General features: G+C 34.9%; 1 protein-coding gene and 1 pseudogene across 4 annotated transcripts in view; one reads left to right on the top strand and one right to left on the bottom strand.

Moving 5' to 3' along the window:
• slc2a1b (solute carrier family 2 member 1b) overlaps positions 1 to 21,065 on the top strand; it is a 57,886-nt gene that overhangs the window by 23,224 nt on the left and 13,597 nt on the right. For 2 of the 4 annotated variants that reach the window (XR_010893473.1, XM_067374292.1), the window contains exon 1: positions 16,026 to 16,377. The exons of the other annotated variants lie outside the window; for them this stretch is intronic. Coding sequence is in view for 1 of the 2 variants with exons in the window: in XM_067374292.1 (XP_067230393.1) it covers positions 16,363 to 16,377 (15 nt within the window). In the remaining variant the exon portion in view is untranslated. Of the gene's footprint in view, positions 1 to 16,025; positions 16,378 to 21,065 lie in introns of those variants that run through there. 4 annotated transcript variants of the gene reach the window in all.
• On the bottom strand, positions 865 to 3,916 carry LOC137010561 (uncharacterized; annotated as a pseudogene).

The raw sequence follows: 21,065 nt of genomic DNA, 5'->3' as shown, positions 1-21,065 counted from the left end.
TGTGTGTGTGTGTGTGTGTGTGTGTGTGTGTGTGTGTGTGTGTGTGTGTTTTTCTTCTTTTTTTTTTTGAAGGGGAAACCCTATACCTCCTTATTAGTGCACTTATTTGTCAGTAGGTGATTCTACCTTTCACAAGTTCTAGGCAATTAGTGCTGCACAGTCTAACACAGACTGTAGTACACACCATGCCTCACATTTCCCCTATAGTGGTTAGTTTTACATTTCCTGCATTTGCAGTTCTCGAGTTCTTGTTTTCAATTTCAGAAGTGTGACTGTGTCCTCACATAGCCTTGATGTACGTCATTGAAAGACAGTTGTGGGTAATGTATTTGTCCATTTTGCGAAACATGAGCCATTAACCTCAATTAGGAGAAATATGGATTTGATTAAAAAAAAATCTTTATGAAATAAGACATCAGTGATACTATAATATACTGCAGATAAAGTTAAAGGTAACACTTTATTTTAGGGTCTTTTAACTAGTTGCTTATTAGCATGCATAATAATAGAATATTGGCTGTATAATAGTACTTATTAAGCACATATTAACGTCTTATTCTGTATGACCTTATTCTACATTCTTAATCCTACCCAATACCTAAACTTAACAACGAGCTTACTAATTATTAATAAGCAGTAAATTAGGAGTTTATTGAGGGAAAAGTCGTAGTTAATAGTGAATGTGTGTTCCCTATATTAAAGTGTTACCATACAGTTTACTACTTATTTTATTTATAACTCGTGCTGTGCGAATACATCTCATGATGCTACTGGACACATCTTCAGTGATGTTCCTGGAATCATTGGGTGTTTCGGGTCTTTCAACATCATACACCCTCATCCAGGCGACCCAGCTGAGGCTGATCAGACCCCAGCTTGTGTCCAGTTGGCTAATCTAGCTATTTGCCACCATGGATCTCCTCTCTTGAGCCATAGCCATCTTGTGGCTTTCTCTGCTGCTTCAGTGATGTTGTAGATGGCCCTTCTCCTCCTCCTTCCATCGATGCCTAACAGACTGAAGGCTCTGAACAGGGATGGGGCTGCAAAGCCCCTGCTTCTGACTTCAATTGGGAGACACCTTGCTCTCCATCCTGCTTGTCCCTCATACTTGGTGAGCTTCCTTTCAAAGACCTCTTCCAGGCGGTCTTCCCAAGGGACTGTTAGCTCCAACAGAACTACTTGTTTGGTGGACTCAGACAAGAGAACAACGTCTGGTCTTAAGGTGGTGGTCACAATATGGTTGGGGAACTTAAGTTGCTTCCCTCGCAGTGGCCAAGATGCCTGCAGGTGTTCTTGCAGCTGGTCTTGGCTGCTCTCCAGCTCTGATGAAGGTGATGGCTTTCTTGGAGAGGCAGGAGCGCTTGGCCCACTCAACTCCTGCAGCGATGGCTTCAGCGATGTCCTTCAGCACATGGTCATGTCTCCACCTGTACTCTCTCCCCTCACCCGGTGCCTTTGGGCAGCAACTCAGAATGTGCTCTAGTGTTCCATGCCTGGAGCACAGTGGACATGCTGGTGTCTCCATTTTGCCCCATATGTGAAGGTTTGATGGGCTGGGAAGCACATCATAAACTGCCTAGATGAGAAACTTAATCCGCTGTGGCTCTGCCTTCCACAGCTCTGCCCATGTCACCTTTCTCTCGACCGCATTCTCCTATCGTATCCAGGCACCCTGTTGCCTCATTCCCACTGTCCTGCATGTTCTCTCCTCCTCGATCACTGCTCTCACCTCCTCCTGGACTAGGTGACGCCTTTCCTTTCCTTTGATGGTGTCAATATGGGGAGTTGCAAAGGAACCCAGTCCAGCTCTGCCTCTTGCTACCGCTCCTACCAGCCTGTTGTGATGTAATCTTGCTCTGTAATCACCTCTGCTTGTAGAACAGCCCCCTCAGCCTTCCACTTCCGGCCAGTCCTAACTTCAATTCCAGCCTTTGCCACCCTTGGATCTCTTGAGTCTCTATATTGCAACACTTCCCTGGCTCTCGTTACCTTGAACTCCTCTTCCAAGGACATGAGTGGCAGTTGCAGTTTGTTGCGGTGCAATGCTACTTAGACTTTTTGGAAGCCCCAGCCATTTTATAAGGTGGCTGCTGACCTTCCTCTCTAAGGTTTCCACAGTCAAGATTGGCACTTCATAGGCAAGGAGTGGCCACAGGACCATGGGAAGAATGCCATTCTGGTAAAGCCATGCTTTGAACTTCCATTATTATTAATGTTTTCCATATTTTAGACTAAGTAAAGTCATCAAACTATGAATTAACACAAATAGAGGTATTTGAATTATATAGTGATAAAAAAACGAAATTACTATTACTATAACTAAATAAAAAAAAAACTAAAAAAAAAAAACTATTATTTTAGCTTCAATTAGCTACACTTTCTTTTACATCTTTCACATTGTCTACCTGACCTGCCTTTAGAGCTTAATTAAAGGAGTTGTCATGTACAGTATGTACACATATCGCCTGCTTTTCCATATACTGTACATAGGCACAATTTATTCAAGCATTTAGTTCATGCAAAAATAAATATTCTCATATAAAATTGTAAGGACTGGAATGACATAAGTGTGAGTAAATTATAACAGAAGTTTAATTTATTCCTTTAACAGAAAATGAAGCACCTGAAACAGACATGTATGTGCATGTGAAAGCCGCAGACATGAAAGTACAGGAGGAAACTGGAATTGCAGACGGTTTTAGTTGTTGCTCCTAAATAGGAACTACATCTTCTTTTTCTCAGAAACTGAAGCCATGTAACTTACAACTGCTGATCGTTGTCCTGATGACAAAAGGTTTAAGAAAGCAGAACGATAAGTGATGCTACCACAAACCATCACCATTTCCATTCAGCTGATTTTGACTGATGCTGGGCTGATGCTGTGAAGAAATTAAATTTTTCCATGTCTCTACAAGGCAGGATCAACAGTAATAACACATTGTGGTTAGCACTTCAGAGGCTGAGCTGCTGTTAAAACAAATAGATGTGAGGTGGCAGAGGAGGGGACGTGCCGTCAGATGGCAGACGTGCATGCTCGCAGACACGCACACATCTAGTGGGATTGGCTTTCAGGGTGTGCATGTGTCAGCGAGAGCATTTATTTCCCCAGTAATGGGGATTAGGTTTAGGTAGAAAGAAAGAATGTTTGTGAGTGTGTGATCGAGAAAGAGAGAGGCAAGAAAAGCACAGTTTTCAAAATGGCAAGAACTGTGAAAAGAAAACAAAGGTACCAGAAATGAAAGTAAAAAAAAAAGTACTTTTTTATTCTTTCTGAAGAAAATCTTTGACTCTGCAAACTTGTGAGTGGTTGCTAGGGCATGGTTAGCTTCTGTTAGCTTAGTCAAAAGTTCTAGCCCCAAGTTTATGAATTTAATTTAGATATTCTGGTCCCAAGACGAGGCTCAGATTTAAGACTGGAAGATTGAATAGGTGACTGATGGATGGTCAGATAGCAGGATCAGTGGGGGTTGTAACAGAAGGAGGGTAAAAGAAAGAGAGATGTGATAGGTGTCACACAATTGTGTTACACGTCAGCCTCATGTGCTTGTAAATCTAAACCAGTCTGATCCTGACTGCAAACACAAACACATATTCAAATCCAGTTGAGAGCAACTTCCCACACAAAGAGACTTTGACACGTGATGACTCAAATGATAATGAATGTATGTCACTTCCTGTATAATCAGACACTACTCTGCAGTCATAAACCTGACCTATATTTCTGGTCTATCCACATGTTTGTAAAACATGTCACAGAAGCATTCTGTTTACTAGTGGAAGGCTAATATATTCATAATGAAAGATTATAAATGCTCACCATTCATCCTGCGCCTGTCCTCACGGATGCACTTGTGGATTTTCCTCTGTCAAACTGTTCTGATGAAAACTCTGGTCCATTAGGGACTTGGACAAGCATTTTGAATTATGATCAACAGCTGGACAAAACATATAGACTCTATGCAAACGGACACGTGCAATTCAAATTCTCAGTCTTTCTCAATCAACTGAATGTGAATATAATTTTTTATTTTATTTTATTTTTTTACATTTGTATAGTCTGTCTGTGTGTGCTTTTAAGAAAAACAGATTGTTCAAACTATGAACTTTTCTCTTGTCTATGCCAGCATGGCACTCTGATGCTCCGTTGGTTTAAAGGGGCTTTGGCTTAACTCTGACTGACAGCCTGTTTTTATATCGTGCCCAGTTGCAGGGAAAAGCTGGAGTGGCAGATGCTTAATTGGACATAATGAATGCTGGAGGGGATGGTGCATGACTAGATTCAGTGGTCACACACTATTTCCTCATCAGTTTTTTTTTATTCAATTTTATTTGAATCATTAAAAATGTACAGTGGGCCTAAAAAGATTATCTTCCTTTTGAACAGTACACTACAGTTCAAAAGTTTGAAGTTGGTAAGATGTTTTTGAAAGAAATCTTTAATGCTCACAAATGCTGCATGTATGTGATCAAAAATATTTATTATTATCAAAGTTGAAAATAGTTGTGCTGCTTAATATTTTTGTGCAAACCATGATACTTTTGTATAAGATTCTTTGATGAATATAAAGAACAGCATTTATTTGAAATATAATTATTTTATAAAATTATAAAGGTCTTTACTGTAATTTTTGATAATGCATCTTTGACAAATAAAATTATTAATTTCTTTCCAAAAAAAAAAAAAAAAAATAAATATGTTGACCCTAAACCTTTAAATGGTAATGTATATCTACTGTTCTATCATTTAAAGACAAACTTCTTATTTTGAAATGTTTGAAAGGGGTGCTTGTGCTGTCTCTTTAAAATAAATACCTTTTGATTTGATATTTTATTATGTAATATAATGAATAATTTTTTCAGTGTGGCACATGTGTCCAAATTCCTCTAAAAAGCAATAGGCATATAATGCAATTCTTCAGTGTAATGTAGGCATGTTGACATAAACATAGTGTTATATGACACTACATTTCATGGTGGTGAGTTTGTGCCTATAGCATTAATTAACCATTAAATAAAAGATTAACTGTAGGAATTGATTGAAAAGTCAGTAAGTATAAGCATAGACAATAATTATCTTAATATAACTCAGATTGTGTTTGTCTGAGTGAAGATAGTCATATACACCTAGGATGGCTTGAGAGGGAGTAAATGTATTTTTTTATTTTTTTATTTTAAGTTTTTTGCATATTAGTTGGAATTTAGATTCATCCTTTTTTAAAGTTAATTTGTGTGCGACACTGTTTGTTAAGTGCCTATATATATCCTCACCTGTCTACAGTCAGACGCTATAAAAACTGTTCACAATTGCATCAGCCAATAGAAAACGCAGTAACCAGGGCTACATTTTCAGGAGGGCGGCATCTACCTACTTAATGTCAGGTAGGATGAATCTCTTTAGCGGCCCAGCCAAGAATGAGTTACGACTTTCGGTATCCCACCCTTACCACTCATTATCTTTTTATTGTTTAACAGGAAATCCACAGAGAACCTGATGATGCTCCATGGAGATGAAGCTTGAATGGTAAAGACATGTATTACAGAATCCTTTGCGTTCAGGTTGGAGCCAAGAAAAATGGCACATTAACCAAACAAAATGGCTGCTTGTAGTACAGGAACCCTGGGAAGATCTATAAAAGGGTGCATGTTTACAATAGGCCCCTATATTTCTGGCAGTCCCCTTTCCAATGCCCTTATTAATTACTGTTGCCTGTAAACCCCTCTCAATCAATCAAACTGGGCCCCCAGTTCCCAAGGGATTGAAAGTCACTGGATTACCAGACTGCACATGAATATTTGTGAATAAGAATGCTCACAAAGATCCCTGCTGAAGAAGCTCTTCATGATACAACAACAGTAGCAATCCATGTGTGAATGTAAGTACACTTATCACAGCCGAGCTCCTTAGATAAAATTACCTTATTAATTAACATTAATAGATACAAAATACAGTAGTGATACTCCAAGCAGTTGATATAGTAACCCATGGTCACCTTTCAAACTTCTTTCTTCCAGTCACCCTGGACTATCATGAACAATTCAGGCCCTATTCGCTCCAGACATGTATCAATTGAGTTGTTCCTCCAAATACTTTGTTGCTAGGCTGCTGTTTACACTGACCCGAACCAAACATCCTCATGTGTTACCGACTGTCTTCAATGACAGCTGTCAGCTTGTGGTGTGTAGTTAGGAATGGTTTTATTTATTGCTTTATTTATTTATTATTATTATTATTATTACATTAAACATATTTGAAGATATAGTTCAACCAAAAATTTATATTCTAATGTTATTTTTTGACCCTCATATTGTCTCAACTTGTGTGACTTTCTTTTTAAGGATGTTTCAACTGCTTTTGTCCATAGAGATACATTTTTATTTTTTTTTATCATGAGAACTCTCTAAAGAGTTTAGCCATGGAAATGAGAAAAATGTTAACTTGGACATCCCTAAAAACATTTATTTTTTATTGATTGCATAATTACATATAAATCAGACAGATTCTCCCTAAATCTTCTTTTTTTTCCTTCTTAAAAATGCCTACCACACACTATTAGTTTGTAGTATACATTGAGAAAGTCTTCAAGTTTTGGAATTGCACATACCGACCACTAGTCAGGTGACCACTGGATTTACAGAAATCATTTCACTTTGAAGGAGACAAATTTGTATGACTGTAAATTTTACATGCATATACTGTATTTGTGCATTTGCAACTTTTAATATGCTAGCATATAGATAATGTCAGCGCTAACAAGCATACATTCAAAGACACAATTTAATAATTTTTTAATTCTAAAAAGATTCTTAAATATTAGCGTAAGGCAACCAGCCACAGCTTTCTGTGACATTTCGGGAGTAAAATACTGTATTTGGTAGCACATTAATGATAGTGGTAGCTCATTTCAAAAATTGTACAGCATTCTCAATGAAAGGAAAATATGAATTGCCAAGTGGCAATTATAATATCTTTGATATACTGTATTTCTCAGCCTGTGGACAAAATAAAACAGAATATATAGCTTGAGGATATCTTGTTTGCATAACTCCTTTGACTGTGTTTCAAATATTTGATTAAATAAACCTTGCAGACTTCATTGACTCTTCCTCGGAAGTGCTTACTGCAAACAGGTAACTTGTAAAGAAAACTTTGCTTCCCAGCAGACTGATAAAGGCTGTGCATCATTGGCGTATCATTTGGCTGACACTGGTCGTCCTATGACATTATCACACCAAAGTGGAATGAGTAAATAGGGAATGTAGTAACTTAAAGTTCAGAGGTCATATCATTAGATGCTAAATAGACATGCTAATATTGCATCAGCCAGTCATTCCCTGATTATATAGAAGGTGAGTCATTGTTAGCTAAAGCCCGCCTCGAGTGTTATCTTGCACGTCTTTAATTTCATCAAGGAAATGCTTTGAAAGCAGTCAGACAACTTTTTTTTGATATCAAGCAATCCTGAGTCTATTTTGTGACTCAGAACAGACATGAATAAGACTTTATGTTGACCGGTAGTTATGTACGACCACGTCTAAAGGTACTCCACCTTTTTTGACTCAATTCAGAGAAGAGCTGCCAACTGTGTGAGAAGGATTTCAATAAATCAGTAAAAAGCCTTTGAATGCAGAGCAAAGCACTTTTACGTCATTGTTTAGTATTTGCACAATATTGACCTAATAAATAGAATTTGTTGTCAATTGTGTGTTTACAAAATGAAACATTTTTGAAGTGTTTATTTTGAAGTCAGTTTGTGATTGGTTGAAAATGGAGGCATGCTGGCATTAGGTACTTAACAATATAATGGCAAAAATCCAGCAGAACCATTTCAGGAGTCTTATGCTGGTTCCCTTTATGGTTTAACGAATGTTAACAGGAATTGTCAATGCGAGCATGTAACAAATCCCCTTTCAGATTTATATTCTGATTTTTTTTAAACTCTTCGTATTGAACTTTGCTGTTTAAGAATGTAACACTGATGTTTTAGAATTATACCATCCAGTGACAATGAAATTTTGTGGCAATATTATACAACATGCTAAAGTAACAAACTAAGGTTTTGTTTATTTTCACTTATAAGTTGGTGAAAGATACTATCGATTTGATAAATCTTTTGGACCTACCTCTATAGTGATTAGTACTGACATTTTACACTTTTTCTATTTGATACTGCTACCATATATGAAGGGGTGTGCCTCAATGAATTAATATTAAACATTATTAAAGTTTGCACAAGTTTGTAAATTTTCAATGGAAAAAATAATGAACAAAATTAGACACAAATACCACTTTGTTAAAATGATTTCTCCAAATTCCACCAGGCTTATCTGATTATGTAATGTACCACTTTGCACATTTTAAGTACATACTTCTAAATCCTCTATTCATCCTGTAAAACAAGCGCAATAGGCTTAGAGGTGTAACATCGACCTTTGTGACCCTGTATGAAAATTAGATTCTGTAGCTCAGCTACTGTTGTAGTACAAAAAATCTTTATGTATGCATGTTTTTTTATGTATGCATGATGCGTTTAAAAATAACCTTTTCGTGGCATGAAATTGATTGATGTCAATTTGTTTGGAGCTTAAAAACATTATAGTTATTATAGTTAACTAAAACTAATACCATAAAAAAAAAACATCTTCATTAACTGAAATAAAATAAAATATAAACAACTTAAATTTATTTTGTTTACATTTCTCATTTTCATTAAGTTTAACTTGATGTACTAAAATAACTAAAACTAAAATTGAAATGAAAATTAATAAAAACTATATAGACAGATTTAAAAAAAAAAAACTATTAAAAATGTCAAACAAATTTACTGAACTTAAACTACTATTAAAATTAAAAAAGTAAAATAAATAAAAACTGGTTCGAAACATTTATAAAAAATATAATAGTATTTCAATGATACTAAAAAAATACTGACAGAAAGATTGGTGGGAACTATGTGAAAATTTAAATATTACAAAAATATGCTAATTCCTTTGACTGATGATGTCTGCAATTAACCCTCTGTTGAATGATGATGCAAAATTCATCTGTATGAACAAAACTAATAAATAAATTAGAAAATGTGTTTATTACAACACAAATAAATAGACATTAGGAATTGTTATTGTTTAATATGTACATTTAGAGGATAAAATATTGCTACTACTTCACTTTTTGGTAAACATTGCATGCATATATATATATAGCATGCAAATTGTTGTAGTCTAATATCTAATTTAGGGCCAGATTTACTAAATGGGGCAAATTAGCGTTGGGACGCAAATAAGCAGAGTGCAACTTGGTACATGTAGGCCAAATCTCACAATCCCGTATATATTTTATGTATGTATTTATATATATGTGAGGCCTATATATATATATATATATATATATATATATATATATATATATATATATATATATATATATATATATATATATATATATATATATATATATATATATATATATATATATATATATATATATATATATATATATATATATATATATATATATATATATATATATATATATATATATATATATATATATATATATATATATATATATATATATATATATATATATATATATATATATATATATATATATATAAAATATATATATAAAATATATATATAAAATATATATATATATATATATATATATATATATATATATATATATATATATATATGCAGATTTTACGCATATGCTTTTCGCAGGAAACTAAATAATAAGTAAAGTAAAAAAAACATGGTTTGGCCAACAATATTTTTGGATAACGTCTTTCTCTGGCATTCCAAAGACATTAATATGAGTGGAAATAAAAGAAACGTGCTCTCTGTTCTCTGTGGTGTCTCCTCCTAGCAGCAACAATTGCAGCCATGTCGCAAAATGGGTTAAGACATGCATTTTTGGCCGCAAATACCAGTAAATTGACTAGCGCAAACATCAGTAAATCATGTTGCGAGATTCATTTAAATACTCTCGTCACTGAAATTTTGTGTCTGAAAGGAAAACTCTTAAGGTCTTAAGGAATAAGGTCAGCTGCAAAAACACTCACAACTCAGTCCACACCTTTTCAGCGCTAATTTTGCACTGCATGTCCTTAGTAAATCCCAACAGTAGTTTTAAATGCCAAAAGAGGATTTGCGCTTGCACAAACTATTAGTAAATCTAGCCCTTAATGTTAAAGAAAAAGAAAAAAATAAGCATTTGTTAGGTTTTTAGATGTACTTTCATTGTCTTTTTAAAAAGGTTACTGATTGCTGAAGTCTGTATAAATATGCTGAGTTAAATTAAACAATGCCCTGCAGTGGCCTTATTAACAAACTCATAAGACATGCCGTGCCTTCTCCAATTGGCCTAAATAGGGGCAGTGACTCAGCGGTGTGAAACTGGCAGAGAGGGCACTGGGCGTTTCAGTGCTATTGTAGCAGGCTTGTCAGTTCTGTAACCAGTGTATCAGATTTCACCGCTATGAAAGCCCTTGCCTCAACTGCCCAGTGCTAAAATGTCATAGGTAGAGTGAAGTTTAGATTACGGGTAAGAATGTGCATATGCAAGGCCAAAGCATGAGCTGGCCAGGGCTGTGGCTGGATTCAATCCCAATGACTCAAATGACACACAGGCATAGTGACCAGGCTGTACAACTATTCTGTGCATAGCGGTCAAGGATACCAGCTGACTGGGTATCCGTTTGGACAGCTCAGGTACACTGAAAAATAAAGGTTCTTTATTGGCATCAATAAGATGAAGAACTTTTAACATCCAACCTTTACATTCCACAAATAGTTTATAGTGGAAAAGGGTTCTGTAGATTATTAAAATGTTCTTTACACTATAAGAAAAAAGGTGTTTTAAAAATGGTTTATTCAAAGGTTCTTTGGGAGCCAAAAATGGTTCTATGGCATCCCTTTTGCAACCTTTATTTTTAAGAGTGTATATAGATGAAAGGTCAGTTTGTTGCCTTGACTGCCCAGATTTTCTGGCATGATGCTATGCTAATTCAGCTATGCGACCTTTTGGCCTCAGCTATGCTTTTTTTTTTGGTTCTAAATAAGGCTGCCTCTCAAATCAAAATGGATGTGTGTACTGTATGCCCATATCAAATCCATCTTCACCTCTGAAGTGATTTTTTTTTTTTTTTTTTTTTTTTTTTTTTTTTTTGTAATCCTACTGCTAGAAGTGACTGAAAATGAGAGTAAAAGTTCCCAGACTTGCTAAACTTGGAGAATACATTTAATCCACCTGTAATGATTATTCTTGAAAGAACTTGTCTTTAGGGATGGGCATTACTACATATTTTCTGATCTCATACCAACTAATATCAAAGCCTTCTATATTAGACATTAAACATTAAACCAAACACCACAGAAAAAAAAAAAGTTCTATAAATACGATTTATTTTAGTCGCTGTTTTAAGTTTACCAGTTAACAGCCCAATAGAGTGAATGATTTTCAGTTAAAAACCTGTTTTTCCACACAAATCTTGTAGTTTCTAAAGATATGGAATACAGTGCATAACTAGTATGAACTACTTTTTTATTCTTAACAGCCATGGTCTTTCATTGTATTAAAAAAAAAATGGGCAATAAGAATGTTTTTTTAAAAAGTTGACATGAGAATGAGTAAATAATATAATCCTTTCTGATTTTAAAGTGACTGTGCAATTTTAGCACTTTGTTTGTAACACTTATCGGAACCATTTCTCGGCTAGTAACACCAGATTGCTTAATTGCTTTTCTGGGCTTCTTAACAATGACTGGGGTAAAAGGTCGGGCGAGGAGCACCCTTTCACACAGTTATACATGGATCATCCTGTTTTAACATTTGAGTTTCTGCATAGCAATTCTTGCATAGCCATGATGACATTCATATAGATTCAGCATAAAAATTTTAAATCTTTTTTCAAAAGTAATGACTCCTACAAAGATTAGCTATCGAATAAATATTAATTTGGCTGATCTGTGCACTTTTTCATCTTAATTCATCTAATTTTATCATACATTACTAAATGTCCTCTCATGGATAAGTGAATATGGCCTTTTGACATTGATTTATAATAAAACATCCTGAACTTAGGCCAGACTGAGGCAGTCTCAATACTCGTGTTCTAGCACAGTTGAAGGAAAACCACCCGCTTAGATGCAAGGTGTGATTATTTATCTGTTGTATCTCAGTGTTGTTAGATACATACTGTACTATTGTCCAGTTTCCGTATTCAGAATTGTTTTCATAAGTCAGTCAATAAAACTCAGTTGTCACCTGCGACTTACTGAAAACCTAACACTGTAGTCATCATTGTGATCCTACCAAGGTAATGGTTTGTCCGCTGTAAAAACATTTAACTTTTATTTCAAATGTATCCTTTGCAAATTTGGATGAGTTAACAAGAGATAGCTTATTTAAATTAAACACATGGCCTAGAAAAGTGTGTGCATCCATACTGAGCTTTCTCTTTCCAGGCCTGCATATCTGTAACAAAACATTTAGTTGTCAGCTGATCCACAGGTCATGTTTATTATCTAACAGATGAAGTTATATCATCCTCACGAGCAGCTTGTGTGTTTTGAAAACAGTCTTTGAGAACAGATTTCTGTGTCTGTTGTTTGACAAGGGGAATGAAATGTGAGGTGAGGTTGACGTAGAATTAAATACTATTATTTACTGATGAAGGTAAACATATAGTATTAAAATTCCCAGTAATTCACTGCTCACTCTAAACCTTGAGTTCCTCGTAGTGAATGAAGTAAAGCACATGCTTGCTGGTTGGTGCGGTTGATACGCACTATGGAACGAGTGGATAGCCGGATAAGCAGATTAGCGGAACAAAAGTGAACATTAGTTAGACCCTTACGTGCAGGAGTCCACAAAACCTGCCAAGAGTGTGTATGACTGCTTGTTTTACCTTTGACAGACTGATTAGGCTGAATGAATGAGGCCAACACACTACTGAATGCTGCCTACTAAGGGAATATCAAGCAGGAACAGATTTAAGAAGAAAAACAAATACAATTATATAAAATAAAATTTATATAATATTTATATAACATTTTTATATTTTCAGTATTCTTCACACAGCCAAAGTGTCGTCATGTTATTCAAACTGCATTATTTCTAATGAATTCTAATAAATATCTTTAACATATTTCTTTTTACATAAAAGACAAGGGGTTCATCCCGCTGAATAACCTGGTTATTATATATTATACAACAGTGTACAGAATCTTATATACAGTTGTATATTCTCATTTGGACTTTGCATCTTCCTGTATTGTATTGGTTCAGTGTATGATTCACTCTTATGAAGGCTTGAGGTGACGAACATCCTGGAACTGTCATGCTTATTTTATTATTTTCTTTTCTGTCTTCCAGGTTTAGAACATCTATGATTGATTGTTCAGAAATGTCTGTTTTTGTTTTCCTTAGAATATCAAACAAATTTAACAATGAGACAAAAGGTGCACACTTTTAACTTATGTCAGTTTTTCTTATTTGTGTGTAGTTTTGATTATTGTGCCAATGCAACGTTGTTTCCTGCTCTTGTAGGTTGATTATTTTGCTTGTGCGATAAGCAGATACTTCCCCAACAACTCAAACAAAACCTCTGTGTTGTAATGAATCGTTACGTATTACCCCCCTCTCATCTCTTGTTTTCCCACGATCCAAACGGAATTGTCTGTAGGAGTGAGACACAATCGCTCTTTGAGCTTCTCTCCAAATTCTTGTAAATCTGGTGGCTGAATCACTCATGTAGTATAAAGGGTCCTGAATGGGCATTGGTACATGCAGTTTGAGGTAACTCATGCAGCACGGTTACCTAGGCACCCGTTTCCGTATCTTGGCACGATATGATGTCTTTGCATAAGTGATTCTGTGTTTTAAATATAGTGGTTTTAAATGATTGTGTCCAACTCAGGAAAAACAGGTCCATATTTGTTTGTCTCCCAATGTCTTTAACTTATGATAGTGGAGTGGATCTGGTGATTAGTTTTATTTACTAACCTCTTTTTAGAATCTAATATGTAAACAAATTAAGTAAGTTTGAATAAGAGTTAAAGGGTTAGTTCATTCCAGAATGAAAATTCTGTCATTAATTACTCATCCTCATGTCGTTCCAAACCCAAAAGACTTTCGTTCATCTTCAGAACACAAATGAAGATCTTTTTGATGACAAAATGCTGTCAGATTTCCTTCCATTGACTGCATTTGTAACTACTATTTTGATGCTTCAGAAACTTCATAAGGAGACCAGAAAAGGAAATCTGACAGCATTCTGTCATCAAAAGATCTTCATTTGTGTTCTGAAGATGAATGAAAGCATTACAGGTTTGGAACGACATGACGGGTGAGTAATAAATGACAGAATTTTCATTTTTGGGTGAACTAACCCTTTAAAGGATTAGTTCACTTTCAAATGAAAATTTACTCACCCCCATATCATCCAAGATGTTCATGTTTTTATACTTCAGTCAAAAAGAAATTAAGGTTTTTGATGAAAACATTCCAGGATTTTTCTCCATATACTTCAATGGCCTCTAAATGGTTGAAGGTCAAAATTACAGTTTCATTGCAGCTTCAAAGCGTTCTACACGATCCCAGATGAGGAATATGGGTCTTATCTAGAGAAACCATCACTCATTTTCTTTTCTTTTTTTTTTTTATTTTATCCATAAATGTTCATCTTGAACTAGCTCTCTTCTTTTCTATTTGAATTCCAGCAGTGTAGACACTGCTAAGTTTATTACTGCCCTCCACAGGTCAAAATTTTAACTAAATTGTCATTTACAATATGCTAGTGCAAGAATAATAACAATTAGTTCAAACTTTAACCTGTAGAGGGCAGTAATACACTTAGCAGTGTCTACACTGCCGGAATTCTAGTAGAGAAGAAGAAGAGAGCTAGTTCAAGATGAGCATTTATGGTTAAAATGTATAAAATTTTATTATTTATTATTTATTTATTTTTGAGTGATGGTTTCTCTAGATAAGACCCTTATTCCTCGTCTGGGATCGTGTAGAATGCTTTGAAGCGGCACTGAAACTAATTTTCACCTTCAACCGTTTGGAGGCCATTGAAGTCCACTATATGGAGAAAAATCCTGGAATGTTTTCATCAAAAACCCTAATTTCTTTTCGACTGAAGAGAGAAGGACATGGGCATCTTGGATGACATGGGGGTGAGTAAATTATCAGGAAATTTTAATTTGAAAGTGAACTACACTTTATTTCTTAAAGGGTTAAACTATTAAAAAAGTAATAATAGCATTTCACGAGTGTCTTTTTGCTCTCTGATACCCAGACTTTTCTGTCGCCAGATACTTACTATTGTTTTCATTAGATTTCAAAGGAATAAGACATGAAAGGTTTCTTTTCTATTTTGATCATGCAAACAGTCTTTAGAAAGATTGTTTTCTCCTTACACACTTCCTTAAACACCCCTTGAAAAACTTTTTTTTTTTTTTTGGGGAAAAAAAAATGAATTTTTTTTTTAAGGATCAGAAATTCACTATATTGCACTTCTCAGTATATTTCTATGCACCTCTCACAAATAAACTTTTCAAGAATGTTTATTTTATTGTGTATTTGTGAAATATTCTTATTATGCCACATAATTATTTTGTTATTAAGAAAAGAAACACAACCATAATGAAAGCATCTTTTGAAACTGTGCTTAAATGAATATTGATGGAGTTTGTGTTAAGAGTTTTGAAAATGTGATACTTGTTTGTAGAAATAGTACAAAACATTAAATATTATTTTAGCAGAAGCATTTGACTACATTTCTCCAAACACATGCTAATGCATCACCGTCTACACAGAAGTGGATTATCAAATAATACTTTGACTCAGTCTTTCAGATTGATTCATGTGATGTGAGGTTTTGCACGCTCTTTGCGCTTTCATTATACTCTATATATCGTCATTCGGATTAGCCAATCAGAGAGCACATTCCCAGTCCAGCCCTGGTCCTGCCCACCTCACTCCCGACATTGTTGCGTCATACATATTAACCCGGCGAACCCGTACAGCATCTCACACTCACCGGGTCGAGCCGATAACTTGTGAAGAAATAGACCAGATAAGAAAAAAAGAGAAGAAACAAACTTATTTAGATAAGAGGAATTTGTCAGAATTAAGCAAGAAGTTCGTGAGAGGCATCTGAAGGCATTTACTCGGTCTCCATCTGAAGTTACATCATACTTGTAGAAGCTGTATTTATTTATTTATTTATTTATACTTTTTATTCACTTTATTTAACTTACAAATCGACTTCTGAGGAAAACCGAGGGAAAAGAGGCGAAGTTTAAGCTGAGTTAACGTGCGTCGAAACGTCATCGGACATTTGACAAGACGTGATGGAGGGCGAAAAGGTAACTAAAAACTAATTTTCCCAGTCAAATTACAAAAATAATCAAGAATAAGTGATAAAAATTAACTTAACAGTATGTGGAAAATGTTATTGGTCTGTATTGGTATTTCTGTATGCCTGGTTAGGCTAAATAGTTTTCTGAATGTTATTAGCCACATAGCCTCCCGAGCCTTCATCTCGAGCTCTAAAAAGTTGACAAACTAGTTTAGTGACAAAAACCAAAATAAACCAGAACCACATGTTGAGAGATGTCACATGGGTGGCCGAGCTGTGATGACCTAACATCAGTGTGTTACAGTTTCCTAAAAACTGGTAGGTGTTGACTGTAGTCAGTCAATGCCGGGAACTCGTTTGTTTAAAGCGAGGCTGTGTACCAATACAAAAACCCGAGTATGCTTTCTACATAGACAAAATATTTGGATATCATTGGCGCGTTCGCTGGCCATGACTTTACAGCACAGTAAGTTGCTTGTGTAGACAGCGTCTTTATCATTGATGGCGCCTGTGATGCCCAAAAATGCTGTCTTTGTAGGTAGCACACTAGGTTTTCAGACAAAGCCAGAGAATCGTGGTGTACGTGCCCACTTTAATCAATCGGTGCCCAGCTTTGCTTTGCTCTTTTCTTTTCTTTTCTTTTCTTTTCTTTTCTTTTCTTTTCTTTTCTTTTCTTTTCTTTTCTTTTCCAATTTAAAATACAATATTGACAAAGCATTATTACACAGAACAAATAATAACAAGAAAAGAAATATACAATACAGTATTCATTTATTGTATGAAAAGAAAAATTTTTTTTTATAATGATTGTAATTATGAAAGTGTTATATATATACACACACACACACACACACACACACACACACATATATATATATATATATATATATATATATATATATATATATATATATATATATATATGAAACATAACCTTGTAAATCTATAAATATAGAAGATAAAAGTGGTTATTGTGAATATTAGTGAAAAAAATAAGTACATATGACTGCATCTTATTGACTGAATTTACCTTAAAATACCATTAAAAATCATCAGTATGTTTTAATTGGAAACTCCATCTCTAAGTTTTATATTTGTATTCATTTAATTTATTTTTGGCACTATTCAAACTAGTGACTAATACTTAGCTAGAGACTTGTACGTGACTAGTAGGCTGTTGTACATGGCTAACCTAACCACAGATGCATGATGATCACTCATGATAGATCAAGTGGCTTTCAGATTTCCTGAAATTAAGAACTTCACAAGATCTTATTGGTTGATTTTCTTTTTTATCACAATAGAGAGAAGCAGACCATAAAAGCAGCAATCAGGATTTTTTTTTTTTTTTTTAGAGCTTAAGATGAATGCTTAAGTGAAATCAAGTGGCTTTATACTGGGAGTAGTGTGGTTGATGTAAGATTTGATGTCTGCAGGGGATATATATATTTGTTTATGACATTACAAGATAAATGATCAAAATATGAGGAAAATGTTTTATATATTTTAAGGTATTTTTCTGACAAAATTATTGGGCAAAAAAGGCAAACTACAGTTACAGGTTTTATTTTAATATCCCAAAAAATGCATAAAAAACAAAAAAGGAAAAAGCATACATTGAATACAGCATAGTCGGTTATTAATATTTCATTGGTTCTCTCTTGTTTTTGCATGTGTTCACAATTTCTTTGTATGACATCCTGGCCAAAAATTATATCTGCACAATTTGAATAAACACACACACACAATTAAAACAAATAAAATAATCAACTCCAAACAAAACTATGTAATATGATTGCGATATTGTTATCAAATTTTTAATATTGAAAGAAAGGGTGAAGAGTTTTCCTAGGCCGGACATCACTTTTAGCAACTACTGTATGTCTAATATTAAATACAGCTGTGTATTATGGTTTTGCTGCATTTAATCTAGTTTTTGGTTGACGTGCTGGGAACGATGGAGCTGTCCCTAGAGAGGGGAGAGCCGCAGCTGGCTTCTAGCTAGGGAACACTCGACATAACCCTGCCAGATAGAGGTCGTGTTCTTGACCCGTTCCCAGCGCACTGCCTAGTGTTTTGGCTGTGTTCTACAGCACTCTTGATTCATTGTGCACAGTCGTGTGCCTCTATAATTCCAGAGAAATGTGCACACTCATTGTTGGTTGTTAAGTAAACCCTCGTGCTTGGGTTTTTCATACCAAACCAGCTTCTGATATTAAACATGTGTGTGAGTAGACGGTTAGTTAGACGGTCTTTTGTGGCTGTCCAAACGCATTCAACCACATGAGCGTTTGCACTACGAAAGCAATCCAGTTTACTGCGTTTTTGACTACCTCTGGAAGCGGTCGAAAGTGGACAAGCTCAAAACGTTTTAGACCTCATTTACACCATTTAGCATCATCCACTTGTGATCCTAACAAACCAAGACATACCTAACATACCAGGTGTAAAGTAAACAGGACTTAGGTTTTATTCCTGACCATAAAACATGCTCAGTACATTTATCAGCATGTAATGTATGAATAGACAGCAGTGCCACACCTGTCACTCACCTGTCAGGTTTTAGTATTTGCGTAGGAGTCATTATTTTTTGTCTTTCTCACTTTCTTTCTTTTCTCCTAATCTTTTTCCAAATACCTTGATTGTGCTTAAAACCGAAAGAATCTAACCAGTTAGTGAGCATTTTTGTTTTTTTATGAAGGTATCTCCTAAGAAAAATGGTTTAATACAGACTTCCAAAGAACCATTATATCATGTCTAATGATCTACAATGAATTCTATTGAGCTTTAGGCATAACCAAGCAAATATTTATTGTTGTATTTCCTGGTAGAGATGGAAAAATAAAATGAAAAACTGAGAGTTATTAATTAATTTGGTTCTTTTAACTGTTCCTTCCAGCAACAGCCAAACCACAAGCATAAAATTGTGGGATTATTATTAGTTGCTAAGGATAAAACAAATCAGATAAAGGTTTGAGTTAGATATTCATTTGAGAAATGTCTTAATGTCTTCTTACCATTGTATACTAGCTATGAAGGCTGCATTTTTTATTTTATTTTTTTTTAAATTTTGTCTAATCAGTTCAAACTGTTGAAAAAATTACAGCTGAGCACCAGGATGGCCGCAAAATCAGGTAATTGGGGGCAGGTGTACAGTTGACCTGTACTTCATCAAGTGGAACTAACAAGCTATTAGTGAAAATCTTGATTTTTCAAAGAGACATTTGGGGAATTTGATTAAGGATTAAACCTAAAGCAAACTGTCAGGGGACTTAATTCTATTTTGCTTTCTCAAGTCAGGCTGCCTTTTTCTTTTACACCCTGCATGACTGCGTCCCGCGTATGTACTACCCTGTTACTGTCATTTCAGCCTAATGGGCACTAATAAAGGGATTTCTAAGGGATTATGGAACGATAGATTTCCAAGTCCCATTGAGGTAATTTATTTCCATGAAAAGTCGAGGGGCGAATCGGTGCTGAGCTGTAATTGTTAATGCTAGGCGTTTGAAAGGGAGGGCAGAGTTTTTGCTTGAGATCATTTACTGTAGGTTACATAATATTGTTTGTAATACAGCAGTAATAAATCCTAGCAGAGCCGTGTTCCAGTAAAGAAGGATCGTTTTTGTAGCGTGTTAAAAACAATTTAGTGTTGTGAGTGGCTTAAACCGTTAGTGGAGTGTCTCCCAGACTTTACAGAACTAGAAACTGGCAGATAGATGCTGCTTGAAAAGGAGGACGTGCCAGTCAGAGCATCACGCTCCGAGAGAGCGAGTGAAAGAGGCAGAAAGAGATCTTTGTCTTTGTTGCAGAGTAAACTCTTCTCCTTGAGTATGAACCAGACAGCTTCTCTTCCTCATGTTGCAGGCCTGTATTCATCATTCATTGGCTCCAAAAAGTATTTAGACACTTAATTCAATTAAAATGTCTTAATGTAATTGCATTAGATAACAGAATGTCAAAGAAATGCTGCATCTCTCAGATCTAACCTTTCTTTGAAACATTTTTGCAATTACTTTTAACCAGCTAGTGATTTTAGCGATAAGCAAGTTCCCCTTTAGTTAACAAGTTTGGCAACCAGAAAGTTTACTTTTATTTTGAACAGTATATTTATGCTTTTATTCTTTAAAATAAATGGCACTTAGTTTGATATTTTGTTATCTGGTGCAATGATATTCATATTTTTTTTAGCGTGGCTTTAAGTGTCTTAATCCTTTTAAATGTAAAACGTGTCGGCCTGTTGACATAGAGTGTGTTAAACAACATATCAAGGCTTCAAATTAGGGCCTAACATTAATTAACCATTAAATAAATAAAGGAATAAATTGATTGAAAAGTCAGCAAGTACAATCACAGGCAATGATTAGTCCAGCTCAAGATTATATGATTAAACTGATGTAAATAAGTAGCTTCCTTGAAGTTGTGACAGGAATCATGGTATTGAGCTTGTTTCTTGCGAACTGAAATTGGAAGAACAAATAAAGCATTTTAGTTTCATTTACAAATTTTTGATGTTCATTGAACTGGCAAGTGGAATCAAATAAGTAATATTCTCACTGGTTAAAAATGCATTTCTGGCAAAATGTCATGTTGTGCCCTGTTTATTGTACTTTCTAAGAACGGGTTTGTTCAAAATCATTCTCACTGCAGTTTTCTGAGTATGTACGTCATTGAGTTCTCTTCCTGATAAGACAGTAT

This window comes from Chanodichthys erythropterus, chromosome 21, assembly GCF_024489055.1.
Source record: "Chanodichthys erythropterus isolate Z2021 chromosome 21, ASM2448905v1, whole genome shotgun sequence".
Classification (NCBI taxonomy): Eukaryota; Metazoa; Chordata; class Actinopteri; order Cypriniformes; family Xenocyprididae; genus Chanodichthys; species Chanodichthys erythropterus.
The sequence above is the reverse complement of the archived record's forward strand: the minus strand, read 5'-3'. Positions and strand labels throughout refer to the sequence as shown.